The sequence below is a fragment of the Bison bison genome, unplaced genomic scaffold (genome assembly GCF_000754665.1).
Source record: "Bison bison bison isolate TAMUID 2011002044 unplaced genomic scaffold, Bison_UMD1.0 scf7180017864472, whole genome shotgun sequence".
Classification (NCBI taxonomy): Eukaryota; Metazoa; Chordata; class Mammalia; order Artiodactyla; family Bovidae; genus Bison; species Bison bison.
In genome coordinates, this window is record NW_011495033.1 from 6,209,168 (window position 1) to 6,221,213 (window position 12,046).

The 12,046-nt window shown below is 47.2% G+C and overlaps 1 protein-coding gene across 1 annotated transcript in view; it reads left to right on the top strand.

Annotated features, from left to right (window-relative positions):
* RHBDL3 (rhomboid, veinlet-like 3 (Drosophila)) overlaps positions 1-11,580 on the top strand; it is a 31,660-nt gene extending 20,080 nt beyond the window's left edge. The window contains exons 6-7 of the mRNA XM_010861702.1: positions 7,370-7,430; positions 10,844-11,580. Of these exons, the coding sequence (XP_010860004.1) occupies positions 7,370-7,430; positions 10,844-11,115 (333 nt within the window). The 3' untranslated portion in view covers positions 11,116-11,580. The remainder of the gene's footprint in view (positions 1-7,369; positions 7,431-10,843) is intronic.
* Positions 11,581-12,046: the final 466 nt, after the last annotated feature.

Below are 12,046 nucleotides of genomic sequence, written 5' to 3' on the forward strand. Positions count from 1 at the left end.
CGGCTGAGCACATACATTTAGACTGTTGATCTTTAATTCCAAAATGAAGATTTGGTCTGTGTGTATATACCCAATAAAGCACCTCACTGGAGCAGAAGGAGAAAGAGCACGCACCTGTCAGGAAATGTGGATTTGAGGTCTGGTATTACCATCTATTATGCTGTGAGTTCCTTAACTCCTTAGGGATTCTGTTCTCTCATCGGTAATCCTTTCTTCACAAAGTAGTTGTGAGAAAGACATGAAAAAAAATGCATGTGAAAATGTCGTTTATGTGGCAGATCGTCATCCTGGGAGATCCTGTAGGTATATGTGTGTTTATATTAGTCAGTTCAGTTGCTCAGTCGTGTCCGACTCTTTGCGACCCCATGGACTGCAGCACGCCAGGCCTCCCTGTCCATCAACAACTCCCGGAGTTCACCCAGACTCATGTCTGTTGAGTTAGTGATGCCATCCAATCATCTCATCCTCTGTTGTCCCCTTCTCCTCCTGCCCTCAATCTTTCCCAGTATCAGGGTCTTTTCAATGAGTTAGCTCTTCGCATGAGGTGGCCAAAGTGTTTGAGTATCAGCTTTAACATCAGTCCTTCCAATGAACACGTAGGACTGATCTTTAGGATGGACTGGTTGGATCTCCTTGCTGTCCAAGGGACTCACAAGAGTCTTCTCCAACACCACAGTTCAAAAGTGTTTATATATATATTTTTTTTCTTTCTAACAATTTGTTCCTTTATTTAGCCTGAAACTTTTTATAAAGGTAAAAAATAATTTTAAGGATGAATATCATCATCATTTCATTTGAGCTCTTTTGATTTAAATTTTATTATTTTTCTTTATTTTCTAATTGAAGGATAATTACTTTATAATATTATGTTAATTTCTGCCATACATCACCATGAATCAGCCATAGGTGTACATATGTCCACTCCCTCTTGAACCTGCCTCCCTCCTCCCACCGTCCACTCCTCTAGGTTGTCACAGAGCCCTGGTTTGAGTTCCCCGAGTCATACAGCAAATTCCCAATGTCTGTTTTCATATGGTAGTGTATATGTTTCCGTGCTTCTCTCTTGATTGGTCCCACCCCTGCCCTGGTGTCCATAAATCTGTTCTCTGTGTCTGCATCTCCATTCAGTTCAGTTCAGCTCAGTCGCTCAGTCGCTGCCCTGCGCATAGATTCACCAGTACCATCTTTCTAGATTCTAGAGTGTGTCGTGTGCTTAGTCGCTCAGTCGTGTCCGAATCTTGCCACCCCATAGACTGTAGCCTGCTAGGCTCCTCTGTCCATGGGATCCTCCAGGCAAGAATACTGGAACGGGTTGCCATTTCCTTCTCCAGGGAATCTTCCAGACCCAGGAATGGAACCTGGGTCTCCTGCATTGCAGGCAGATTCTTTACCAACTGAGCTAGATCCTATGTGTATGCGTTAATATGCGATATTTGTTTTTCTCTTTCGGATTTATTTTACTCTGTGTAATAGGCTCTAGGTTCATCCACCTCATTAGCACTGACTCAAATGTGTTCCTTTTTATAGGTGAGTAATATTCCATTGTATGTATGTACCACAGCTTCTTTATCCGTTCATCTGTCAGTGGACATCCAGGTTACTTCCATGTCCTAGCTATTGTAAATAGCGCTTGAATGAACATTGGGGTAACATGTGTCTTTCTCAATTATGGTTTTCTCAGGGTGTATGCCCAGTAGTGGGATTGTTGGGTCATATGGTAGTTTTATTCCTATGTATATATTTTATATATATTCTTTAATTACAAATTCCACCGGATGTCTGCACAGGGAATAATCTGAAAATGTGTACTTTATGCTTCAGATACATAACAGAAAAATGTCGAACCCTCCTGTTCTCAGGACTGTACTTAAGTGAAAGAGTCTGCCTGAAATGAAAGCGTGTCCTATTTTTCATAAAAAAAAAAAAAGCACTTTGAGTTTCAAAAAGCTTGTTTACATCTGGGGATTAAATCTAGAAAATATTTCAACAAACGATCTGGATGGCATTAAAGACCTGCAATCAGGACTTCTTATTTGAAATTCTAGAAGTATAAAGACGCACATAATTGAATAATTTATTAATTGCTTTTTGCTGCGGCCCATAGAGCAGACTTTCATTTTTAAATATACAAGATATTTTCTTATACTTTGCCCCACTCAATAGATGTTTTTCTAAAACGTTTTGAGATCGAAATTTTCACAAATTGAACCGTACTGTCAAAGCACAGGAGAGATTGTTGTCTGAAAGTCGCAGAAGATTGCTGCGTTACAAGGTTCAGTTTATTAAGTAAAAAGCCTGCTGTAAGATTTTTACTTAATGACATCTAATTTTATCTATGTCATGCTTTCTTGTTTCCTGTGTTGGGTTTTCGTGAAGTGATTTGACAAGAAGTTGTTTCCACTGGGGGTATGTAAAGCAGTCTGGGAACAGAAGCTCCCGCCTGGGTTTCAGCCTGTGAGCTCTTAGCTGGTTGGATGAGCAAGATGCTGAGAGGCCTGGTTCCCGTCTTGTTTGCCGTTGGTGAGTTACCATCTCACCCTGCAAGGCTCTGGGAGAGAATGAAATTAAAGGGCCTGAAAAAAGTATATATTCCCCAGGGGCCTGCAGGCTTTTCAACATTTATAGCAGCAGCATGGCTGGCGTGTGTGAGGTTTTTCCCCTTCTCCTGTTGTTTCACTGTGCTTATTTTATTGGAGAGAATAATGGGGAGGGGGCTGGGAGATGAGGCAGCTGGTGCAAAGGAGTGACTTTCTAGTTTAACCCATCAGCTGCTGGGAGGCTGGTCACTTACTGACTGTTCACTCAGCTTTGGGGGGCAGCTAGGGGCAGCCGGCAGGGACAGACAGCACAGACAGACAGAACATAACCTTGCCTCGGAAGTGTGGGCAAACAGAGCCCTGGACTGGGAACCTTGTCAAGCTCGACCTTAACTCACTGTGACCTTGCCCTAGCCCTCCTTGACCCTCAAGTGCAGATGAGAGGGTGTGACTGGATCAGCTTGGCAGACTCCAGTATCTTCCGGAGCCAGGTATGGTGTGGTGGATGAGGCTGGCCCGGCGGGGGTGCTGGGGGGGCAGGGCACCCATGTGGGAAAACTGGAGTTCCCTGGCTTCATCGAGGGTCATTGAGATTCTGCAGAATTTTTTTTTTTTAAGATTTTTTTTTTTTACTTTTTATACAATTTTTACAATTAATTCATTTGTTTTGTTTGGGGCTGTGCTGGGTCTTTGTTGCTGCACACAGGCTTTCTCTAGTTGTGGTGCCAGGGCTTCTCTTACTGTGGATCTTGGGCTTTAGGGCCATGGGCTTCAGTAGTTACGGCACACGGGCTTAGTTTCCCCATACCATGCGGGATCTTCCCAACCCAGGGATCGAACTCTTGTCCACTGCATTGGCAGGAGAATTCTTAACCCCTGGCTTCCAGGTTGTGCAGTGGTAAAGAATCTGCCTGCCAGCGCAAGAGATGCAGTTTCAATCCCTGGGTTGGGAAGATCCCCTGGAGGAGGCTCCCGGAGTCAGATGGACTCCCTGCCTGTGGGAGTGGCAGCCCACTCTAGTATTCTTGCCTGGAGAATCCCATGGACAGAGGAGCCTGGTGGGTGAGCGTCCATGGAGTTGCAGAGTCAGACTTGACTCAGGACACAGATGTGACTTGCATACTCCTTAACCACTGGGAAGTCCATTTTTGTACAATTTTAAAAGGTTACTTTGCACTTACAGTTATTACAAAATATTGCCTATATTGCCTGTGTGAAACAAATCATCCCTGAGCCTGTCTTACCCCCAGTCGTTTGCACCTTCCGGTCTCCTACCCCAATCTTGCCCCTTCCACTGGTTACACTAGTTTGTTTTCTATATCTGTGAGTCTATTTCTCTTATGTTCTATTCACTGCTGCTACTGCTGCTAAGTCACTTCAGTCGTGTCTGACTCTGTGCCACCCCAGAGACGGCAGCCCAGCAGGCTCCCCCGTCCCTGGGATTCTCCAGGCAAGAACACTGGACTGGGTTGCCATTTCCTTCTCCAGTGCATGAAAGTGAAAAGTGAAAGTAAAGTCGCTCAGTCCTGTCCGACTCTAGCGACCCCATGGACTGCAGCCTACCAGGCTCCTCCACCCATGGGATTTTCCAGGCAAGAGTGGTGGAGTGGGGTGCCATTGCCTTCTCCGGTTCTATTCACTAGTTTGTTGTATTTTTTAGATGCCACGTGTAAATGATATCATCCAGTATTGGTCTTTCTCTGACTTATTTCACTTCGCAGAGATTCTGAAGTTTTAAAACCGTTCTGCAAGGCAAGCTCACTGTCTTTGCCGCAGGTCTAGATACTATCAGACATTTAGATGGATGACTCTTACTGTGTTCCAGTCTGTGTTCTTTACACATATTAATTCATTTCACCTTCGTAACAATGAGGTGGGCTATGAGATACGTACTATTACCTCAAATTTATAAACAAGGACCCTAGGAAAAAGGAATTCTGAGTCATCCCAGGGTGATCTTGCCAGACCAAAAATACAGACGGTACTTTTTAAGGCAAATCCCAGGTTGGACCCAGAGGGGTGAGGACCTCAGCTGAAGGAGAGCGTGACCAATACATTCTAAACTTACTTTGCCCCATAGTATCAGTCAGAACTCAGGGAAAGAGACATGAGGTAAAATATCCAGAGAGCTTTTATGAGGAAAAGGGATATTAGAAGTGTTCCATGTCACTTTTTTTTTAAAGAGTGTTCAGTACATTCATATCATAGTACGATACAAATCACCATCTATCTGCAGAACTCTTTCCATTTTGCAGAACTAAAACTCTATACCCTTTTAACAACAACTTCCATTCCTCTCTCCCCCACCTCCTGGACTCCTCTGTACCTCCTATAAGTGGAATCAAATGCTATTTGTCTTTTTGGGAGTGGATTATTTCACTTAGCAGCATAATATCTTTAAGGTTCATTCCAGTTTCGGATGAGTCTTAACGTCTTTCCTTTTGAAGGCTGAGTAATATTCCACTGTGTGGCTAGCCCACCTTCTATTTCTCTGTTCATCTCTCCTTGGACCCTTGATTTGCTTCCACTTTTTTGGCTGTTGTGAATTCCACTGCTGTGAATGTGGGTGTCACTTTTAAGAGAGAATGAAGAGCCGTGGGTGGACATCACAGAGAGGCAAAGCCTGGCTGGACAATGGCAGGAAGAAATTTTCCGTGATTGTAACCCCTTCCTGGGGCTGCCCCAGGAGCTGGGGAGCTCCCCGTCACAGGGGCTTCTTGGCAGGGGTGTCCCTTTGGGAGGAGATGGCCCACCAGGTGACTCCCAAGGTCCCTCCCATCCTAAGGCTTCCTCATGGAGAGGAGCTGAGGGGCTACCCAACTTCAGCCAACTGAGCCAGCTCGGACTGGGTTGCCAGATCCAATGGAAGGCACCAACTCCTGTTCTGTTCCCTGCCCCCAGCAAGAGTCCCCTGTGGGCAAACCCCAGCAGGGGACAACGTTGTCCTGCCATCTGCTTCTTAGTATAGAACATGTCAGCAAGCAGAGATCAGACTTTCCCACCTGAAGAGGGACTGTGTATCACTCACCTCCCCCCCCTTTTTTTTTTTGGTTGCAGCATGTGGGATCTTTAGTTGTGGCACGTGGGATCTAGTTCCCTGACTAGGAATCAAACATGGGCCACCTACATTGGGAGCTCAGAGTCTTAGCCACTGGACTACCAGGAAAGACCCTCACTTAGCTTTTTGTGAGGAAGGACATGCTGATCATTGAGGAATAATGGGGAAGAGGGAGGCGAAGGGCAGAGAGCTGAATGTGGCAGGATTTCTGTCTTTGGGACAGTGTCCCTCCATTCCATTCGGTCCACTGAAGCTTCCATAGACATTGCTGTCCGTGCCAGCGTTCAGGAGCCCCGTCAGATTTCATGCATGGGTCCCCCTATTTCAGAGGAGTTCAAGATGTGCCCTTGAGCTGGGCCTGGGCCAGGGAGCAAAGGCAGGGGGAGGTGGGTGGGAGGAAACAGAAGCCGGGGCATCCCCACTTGCCTCCTCCCCCAAGACTGATGTTTTCCAGGGAGATTCCGGGCTCCTTTCTGCTTCTGGGTAAATGGAAGGGAGCTCTGAAAGCACTGCAGGAGTGGCCCTCAAAGGAGCCCTGTGGCGAAGTCTTTTGTAAAGTGAACAGTCCTTTTGTAAGGTGAATAATTGTGCTCTGATTATCTGCTTTGGAGGTTCAGAGTGTTCAGAGATTCTCAGGGGAAAGAGGGATTTGTCTGAAGGCCATCTGGCCCACCCCGCTTCCAATGCTTGATTCTCTCAAGCACCCGCTCTGAGTGATGCGAAGCCCCCATGTGGACCCCTCTGTGATGGGAAACTCACCATCCCATGGATCATTCCATCTTTGGACAGCTCAGCTGATTAGAAATGGAAGCGTATCCTGAGCTTAAAAAGAAAAGTCTGTCTCTGAAGTTTTATCCATTGTCTCTGCTTACAGGTTACACTAAATATACCTTTTGCTTATGTTGACTCACTTGATAGCTGACCACAGTGAACTTGACCTCCCCCAGATCTTCTCTTCATTTGTTTCTCGAATGCAGGATTTTGAGTTCTCCTATCGTCCTGATGGTTCTGTTTTGACTTGGCTTGCTTTGCTGGCCTGCATCGCTTTGTAACCATGAGACCTAGCAGCTGGGGCAACATTCAGATATCTATCTGTGTCGTGGAGACAGGGACTCGTGTCTCCCAGGATCTAGATTCTCTTCCTATGTTGGTGCAGCTCCAGAGCTTTTATGACAGTACCAACCCCTAAAATCTCCAGGCTGTGCTGGTGCGATCTGGGACTGCGCCACAATCACTTCATTCAGGATTTACTAGAGATGATTTCTTTTTAAACTCCATCTTTATTTTTATTGTACTCCAACTCTTTTAGCCTTTCCTTTGTTTACAAATTTTCTTTTTTTAATTTTTAAAACTATTTATTTTTACATTTATTTGACTGTGCCAGGTCTTAGTTGAAGCATACAGGATCTTTAATTGTGGCATGCAGACTCTTAGTTGTACCATGCAGGATCTAGTTCCCTGAGCAGGGGGTGAACGCTGGCCCCCTGCATTGAGAGCATGGAGTCTTAACCACTGGGCCACCAGGAAAACCCCACTAATTTTATTTTTAAATTTATTTTTGGCCTCACTCTACAGCTTGTGGGATCTTAGTTTCCCGATCAGGGAACAAACCCAAGCCCTTGGCTGTGAAAGTGCGGAATCCTAACCACTGAACCACCAGGGAATTCCCAGAGATGACTTTTTTAAATGTCAGCTTTTCCTAGGCTGGCTACCTCTGCAGAGAAGTGGTCTGATCTGAAACTAATGAAACTCTCTCTTTTTTTTTTTTTCCTAGAACTGGTCAGGCATGAAGTGTCAATTCAAGCTGCTGCGGATGGCTGTGGCCTTGATCTGTAGTAAGTTCTGATAGGGCTGGCTGGGGAAGGGGGGCCCTGTACCAGTCCTGGGGGATGTAGAGATGGCACAGTCCCTGCTCTTTAGGGACTTGTGGTCAAAAAGAGAAGGGAGACATGTTCACAATGTGCAAAGAAGTGGGGGTTACAGGAGGGTCTGACCTCCAGTGCTGCTCCCTGACCTCTACTTTTCACAGACATAGACTGTGCAGAGAGGAGAGTCCACATAGAGAGGAGAGTCCACATGGGATAAGGCTGTAGCTCAATGGTCAGATCAAGAAGAATAACCTTTGGGGGCTTTTATTCCTTTTGGTTTAAAAAAAATTCTGGTTTCAATATTTTTATTTAAAAATGTTTTTCCTTCCAGTTTTATTGAGATAAAATTGACACACGGCCCTGCATGAGTTACAGGTGTACAGCCTGATGATTTGACTTATATACATCACGAAATGGTTAGTACCATCAGCTTAGCAAACATCCGTCATCTCGTATAGATGCAGAATTAAAGAAATTGAAAAAAATTTTTTTTCCTTGTGAGAAAAGTAATTTCTTAACCTTTTGGGTCACGGAGTCGATCCTTTGAGATCTCCTACTGGAAACTGAGGATTACTTTCCAGAAAAAGGCACAAATGGGCAAGCTCACGTGGGCGTGCACACACACACACACACACACTCTAAAACTTGCAGTTTAGCAGGCTCACGAGCTATAGCTAATCCACGAACCCTTGTGAACAGGTGTGATGAGGGCCTTCGTTGAGAGAAGCCAGTCTACCTGCAAAGGACATTTTGAGTGTGAAAGACAAGGCAGGTGTTCACCAGGTAGACAGGATGCAAGAGGCCACTTCAGGTGCCGCAGAAACAGAGATGCAGAAGAGTGAAGGGTAATGGCTGGCAAGTTGGTTAACAAAACTGACCCATGACGTTTAGGACTGTGTGTGATTGTGTAAGAGATCACTGGAGTCAGACCATGGAGGGATTTAAATGCAAAGAGAAAAACTGGGCTTCATCCCCGATGCACTAGGAGGCCAGTGAGGGGCTTTAAATGAGGGAGATGTTTACAATTTTGAGTTTTCAGTGACTCATCAGATTGCAGTGTGGAGGGGGAGGTATGTGCAGGGGATGAGACCAGAGGCCAAGAGGCTCATTCTGAGATGGAAAGAGATGAGTCTGAACAGAATAGAGAAGAGGGACACACAAACTCTCATTCAGTCCCCAGAACATGGCTATGAAGAGCGGATTGTTTTTAGGCTCAATTTACAGGCTCAGAACATGAAGGTCACCCCCCTACAGGTGGTAGAGGCAGAATTCAGAGTGAGCCTGTGCCGTCTCTAATGCCCTGCACTTTTGCCAGGCTGGGCAGGAGCTCCGGGACTATCTCTGTCTGGGTCAGCCACTTGGTTTGCGGGGAAGAGGAAAAACTGAGCCAGAACAGATATGGAACGGATAAGGGGCCCAGGTGGGCTCCATTTAAATCCACTTCCACATCCTTTGTACCCCATGGCTTTCAGGATCCTCTGATCTCTGTTTCCTGGATGGCGTTGGAGGATTTCTAATCCCGGAAAGGACCCTCCAGCTCTAAAACTCACAGAATCTTTGAATCAGGGTCTGGGGGCGGCAGGGGGTTGGGAGAGGCTATGGGAGGCAGTGGGCTAGGAGCTAGGGGGAGCATAGCTTCCTCATCTGCTCAGCCTGAATTTGTCTGTTTGTAAGAAACGGAGCAGAGTCATGAGTCTTACAGTTTAAAAGAATACAACCTGGGGACTTCCCTGGTGGACCAGTGGTTAAGACTTCTCCTTCCAGTGCAGGGGCTGCAGGTTAGATCCCTGGTTGGGGAGCTAAGATCCTACATGTCTCCTGGCAAAAAAAAAAAAAAAAAGAAAAAACAGAACATAAAACAGAATTGTAACAAATTCAATAAAGACTTTAAAAAATGGTCCACATAAAAAAATTTTTTTAATAAAATAATCTAACTACAAGCATTATAAAAACTAAAATGCAATTTTGGAACTGAGACCAATGTCACTCCAACCTCCCTTGTGGACTGCAGGGCCTGCAAGGGAAAGGGCAGGAAGATGCCTTGGCACCCAGGGAGGCAGGAGGAGGTAAGGATGTGTGTCCCTTGCCACTCCTTTTCTGCCATCTATTGGCCATCCCTGGGGTTGCAGGGCTCAGGCCTGGAAGCTTAGGCAATTCCCCGGGGAATGAACATCCTTGGAGGTGCTGGCATCTCTGGGGTGGTTAGGGTGGAGAGAGGCACCCTGGTTAATTAAATGGTAACCTAACAAGCTTCTTTGGGTGATAGGTAATAAAATGGCACTTAACCCTTCAAGAGAGCACGTCCCCGTTGAATTGGCCAAGCTGAGTTTGCACAAGAAGGATGGATTGGAGAGCAAGATGGGGGCATTTTAGGTTCTGACATTCTAACACTTTGTTGAGATTATTTATTTCCGTTCCTTCTTTGCCCTTCTCTCCCTTCATCGCTTCCTTTCAACCACAAAAGCACCAGTTCTGAGGGTTCTCCAGGGTTTAGAGCTAGTACCTGAAGACACTTAGTAGACTGTAAAGGTCTCACACATAATGAGATTCTTATTGATGTCCCAGCAGTGTAGCCTGGTATGTAGAGTCTGAGACTATACAGATGGGGAGACTGAGCCTCCAGCACTCATGACTGCAGGGGTGCAGGCCCTTTGGGCTTCTGCACAGAGCTGTCCCCTCGGCCTGAAGTGCTCTTCTTAAGGTCTTCTCTCTCTTTTTAAGATTTTTTTCTTGATACGGACTATTTCTAAAGTCTTTATTGAATTTGTTACAGTATTTTGTATTTTTGAATTTTTGGCCACGAGACCTGTGGGCTGTTAACTCCCTGCCTTGAAAGGTGAAGTTTTGACCAGTGGACCACCAGGGAAGTTCTGCATCTTCTCTTGATATTCAAGTGTCCCTCCTGTGGGAAGATTTGGCCTGATTCTCCAAACTGAACAATCCCCTTCCTGAAACACAGCCTTGATTTTAAATCACCTATTTTTTTCTTCCCATAGGGTTTCTTTTGGGCTTCCCTGATAGCTCAGTTGGTAAAGCATCCGCCTGCAATGTAGGAGACCCCAGTTGGATTCCTGGGTTGGGAAGATCCGCTGGAGAAGGGAAAGGCTACCCACTCCAGTATTCTGGCCTTTTACCGGATTATCTTACTATGTAATTATATGCTGGTTGGTCGCCAGATTCTGTAAGCCCTGGGAGAACAGTAGTGTGTCTGCCGTCTTCATGATTATATGTCCAGTGCACACAGCAAACTGTGCTTGGCCTGTTGGGTAGTGAAAGAATTAGTGGCTGGATGACTGGGTGGCTGGCTGGAGTGCAAGACCTCTCGTTCAGCTCCCGCCCTGTGCCCTCTGGTGACCTGTCTGTGCTTCCTCCCCTTGCAGTGAGCATGGAGTTTGGACGGGCCGTGTGGCTGCGGTTCCACCCGTCAGCTTACCCTCCCTGCCCTCACCCGAGCTTTGTGGCGCACTTGGGTGGCGTGGCTGTGGGCATCACCCTGGGTGTGGTGGTCCTGAGGAACTACGAGCAGAGGCTGCAAGACCAGTCGCTGTGGTGGATTTTTGTGGCCATGTACACCGTCTTTGTGCTGTTCGCTGTCTTCTGGAACATCTTTGCCTACACCCTGCTGGACTTGAAGCTGCCGCCGCCCCCCTAAAGGCCTGAAGGACCGTGGTCCAGGAGAGGAGGGAGAAGCAGCATCATCCAGGAGCAGCCGTATTCTTTTTCTCATCACCAGCTCAGTGAGGCCAGAGAGGAGAGGACAAGAGATGCTGGGCTGCTGTAACATTTGTGTTCAGATCTGAACAGACAGTGGAGGCCTTCTTCTGAAGGCACCCGTTGGAGGAATTGGATGTGGCTTCTGTAGTTTTTCTAGATTGTTCTGAGGACCTCGGGCCAGGGCGAAGGCCTGGGGTGACGTGAGAGTGGCTTTCCCCTCGGGCTGGGCATGTCCCATGTGTTCAGGGACACAGACTGGGTAGCAGCCTTCTCCTTCATCCGCCACCCAGAGGTGCCTAAGAGTGTAAGGAAGGCCCGCGGCTTCTAGTCATCCAGTAGCCAGGCAGGCCGTGTCCAGCCCAGAGGTCACTATGGGGCCAGGACGTGTTCCCTCCATAGCTATTGGGTATGGAGCTCTGGAGTGGAAGGGGGCCTGGTGGTGGAGGATGGTCAACTTTGGTCTCGGCTGGGGGGACCCAAGACGCCCTCCCATGCCTGCTGGTGGGCACTGGGGTGCCCACCAGTGGGGCTCTCTCTCAGGCCTGGAGAGCGCAGAGGGAGATCCTATAGCTCCAGGCTCCCCCTTCCTTGCTCCCTTGCCCTCGGGGTACCTGTGAGAGGAGCCTGAGAGGGAGGCAATAACTTTGTTCAGGGCTTCCCTAGTGGCTCGGGTGATAAAGAATCTGCCTCCTGTGCGGGAGACCCAGGTTCGATCCCTGGGTCGGGAAGATCCCCTGGAGAAAGGAATGGCTACCTACTCCAGTATTCTTGCCTGGAGAATCCCATGGACAGGGGAGCCTGGTGGGCTACAGTCCGTGGGATCACAAAGAGTCGAACAGGACTGAGCAACTTTCACTTTCACTCCCAGG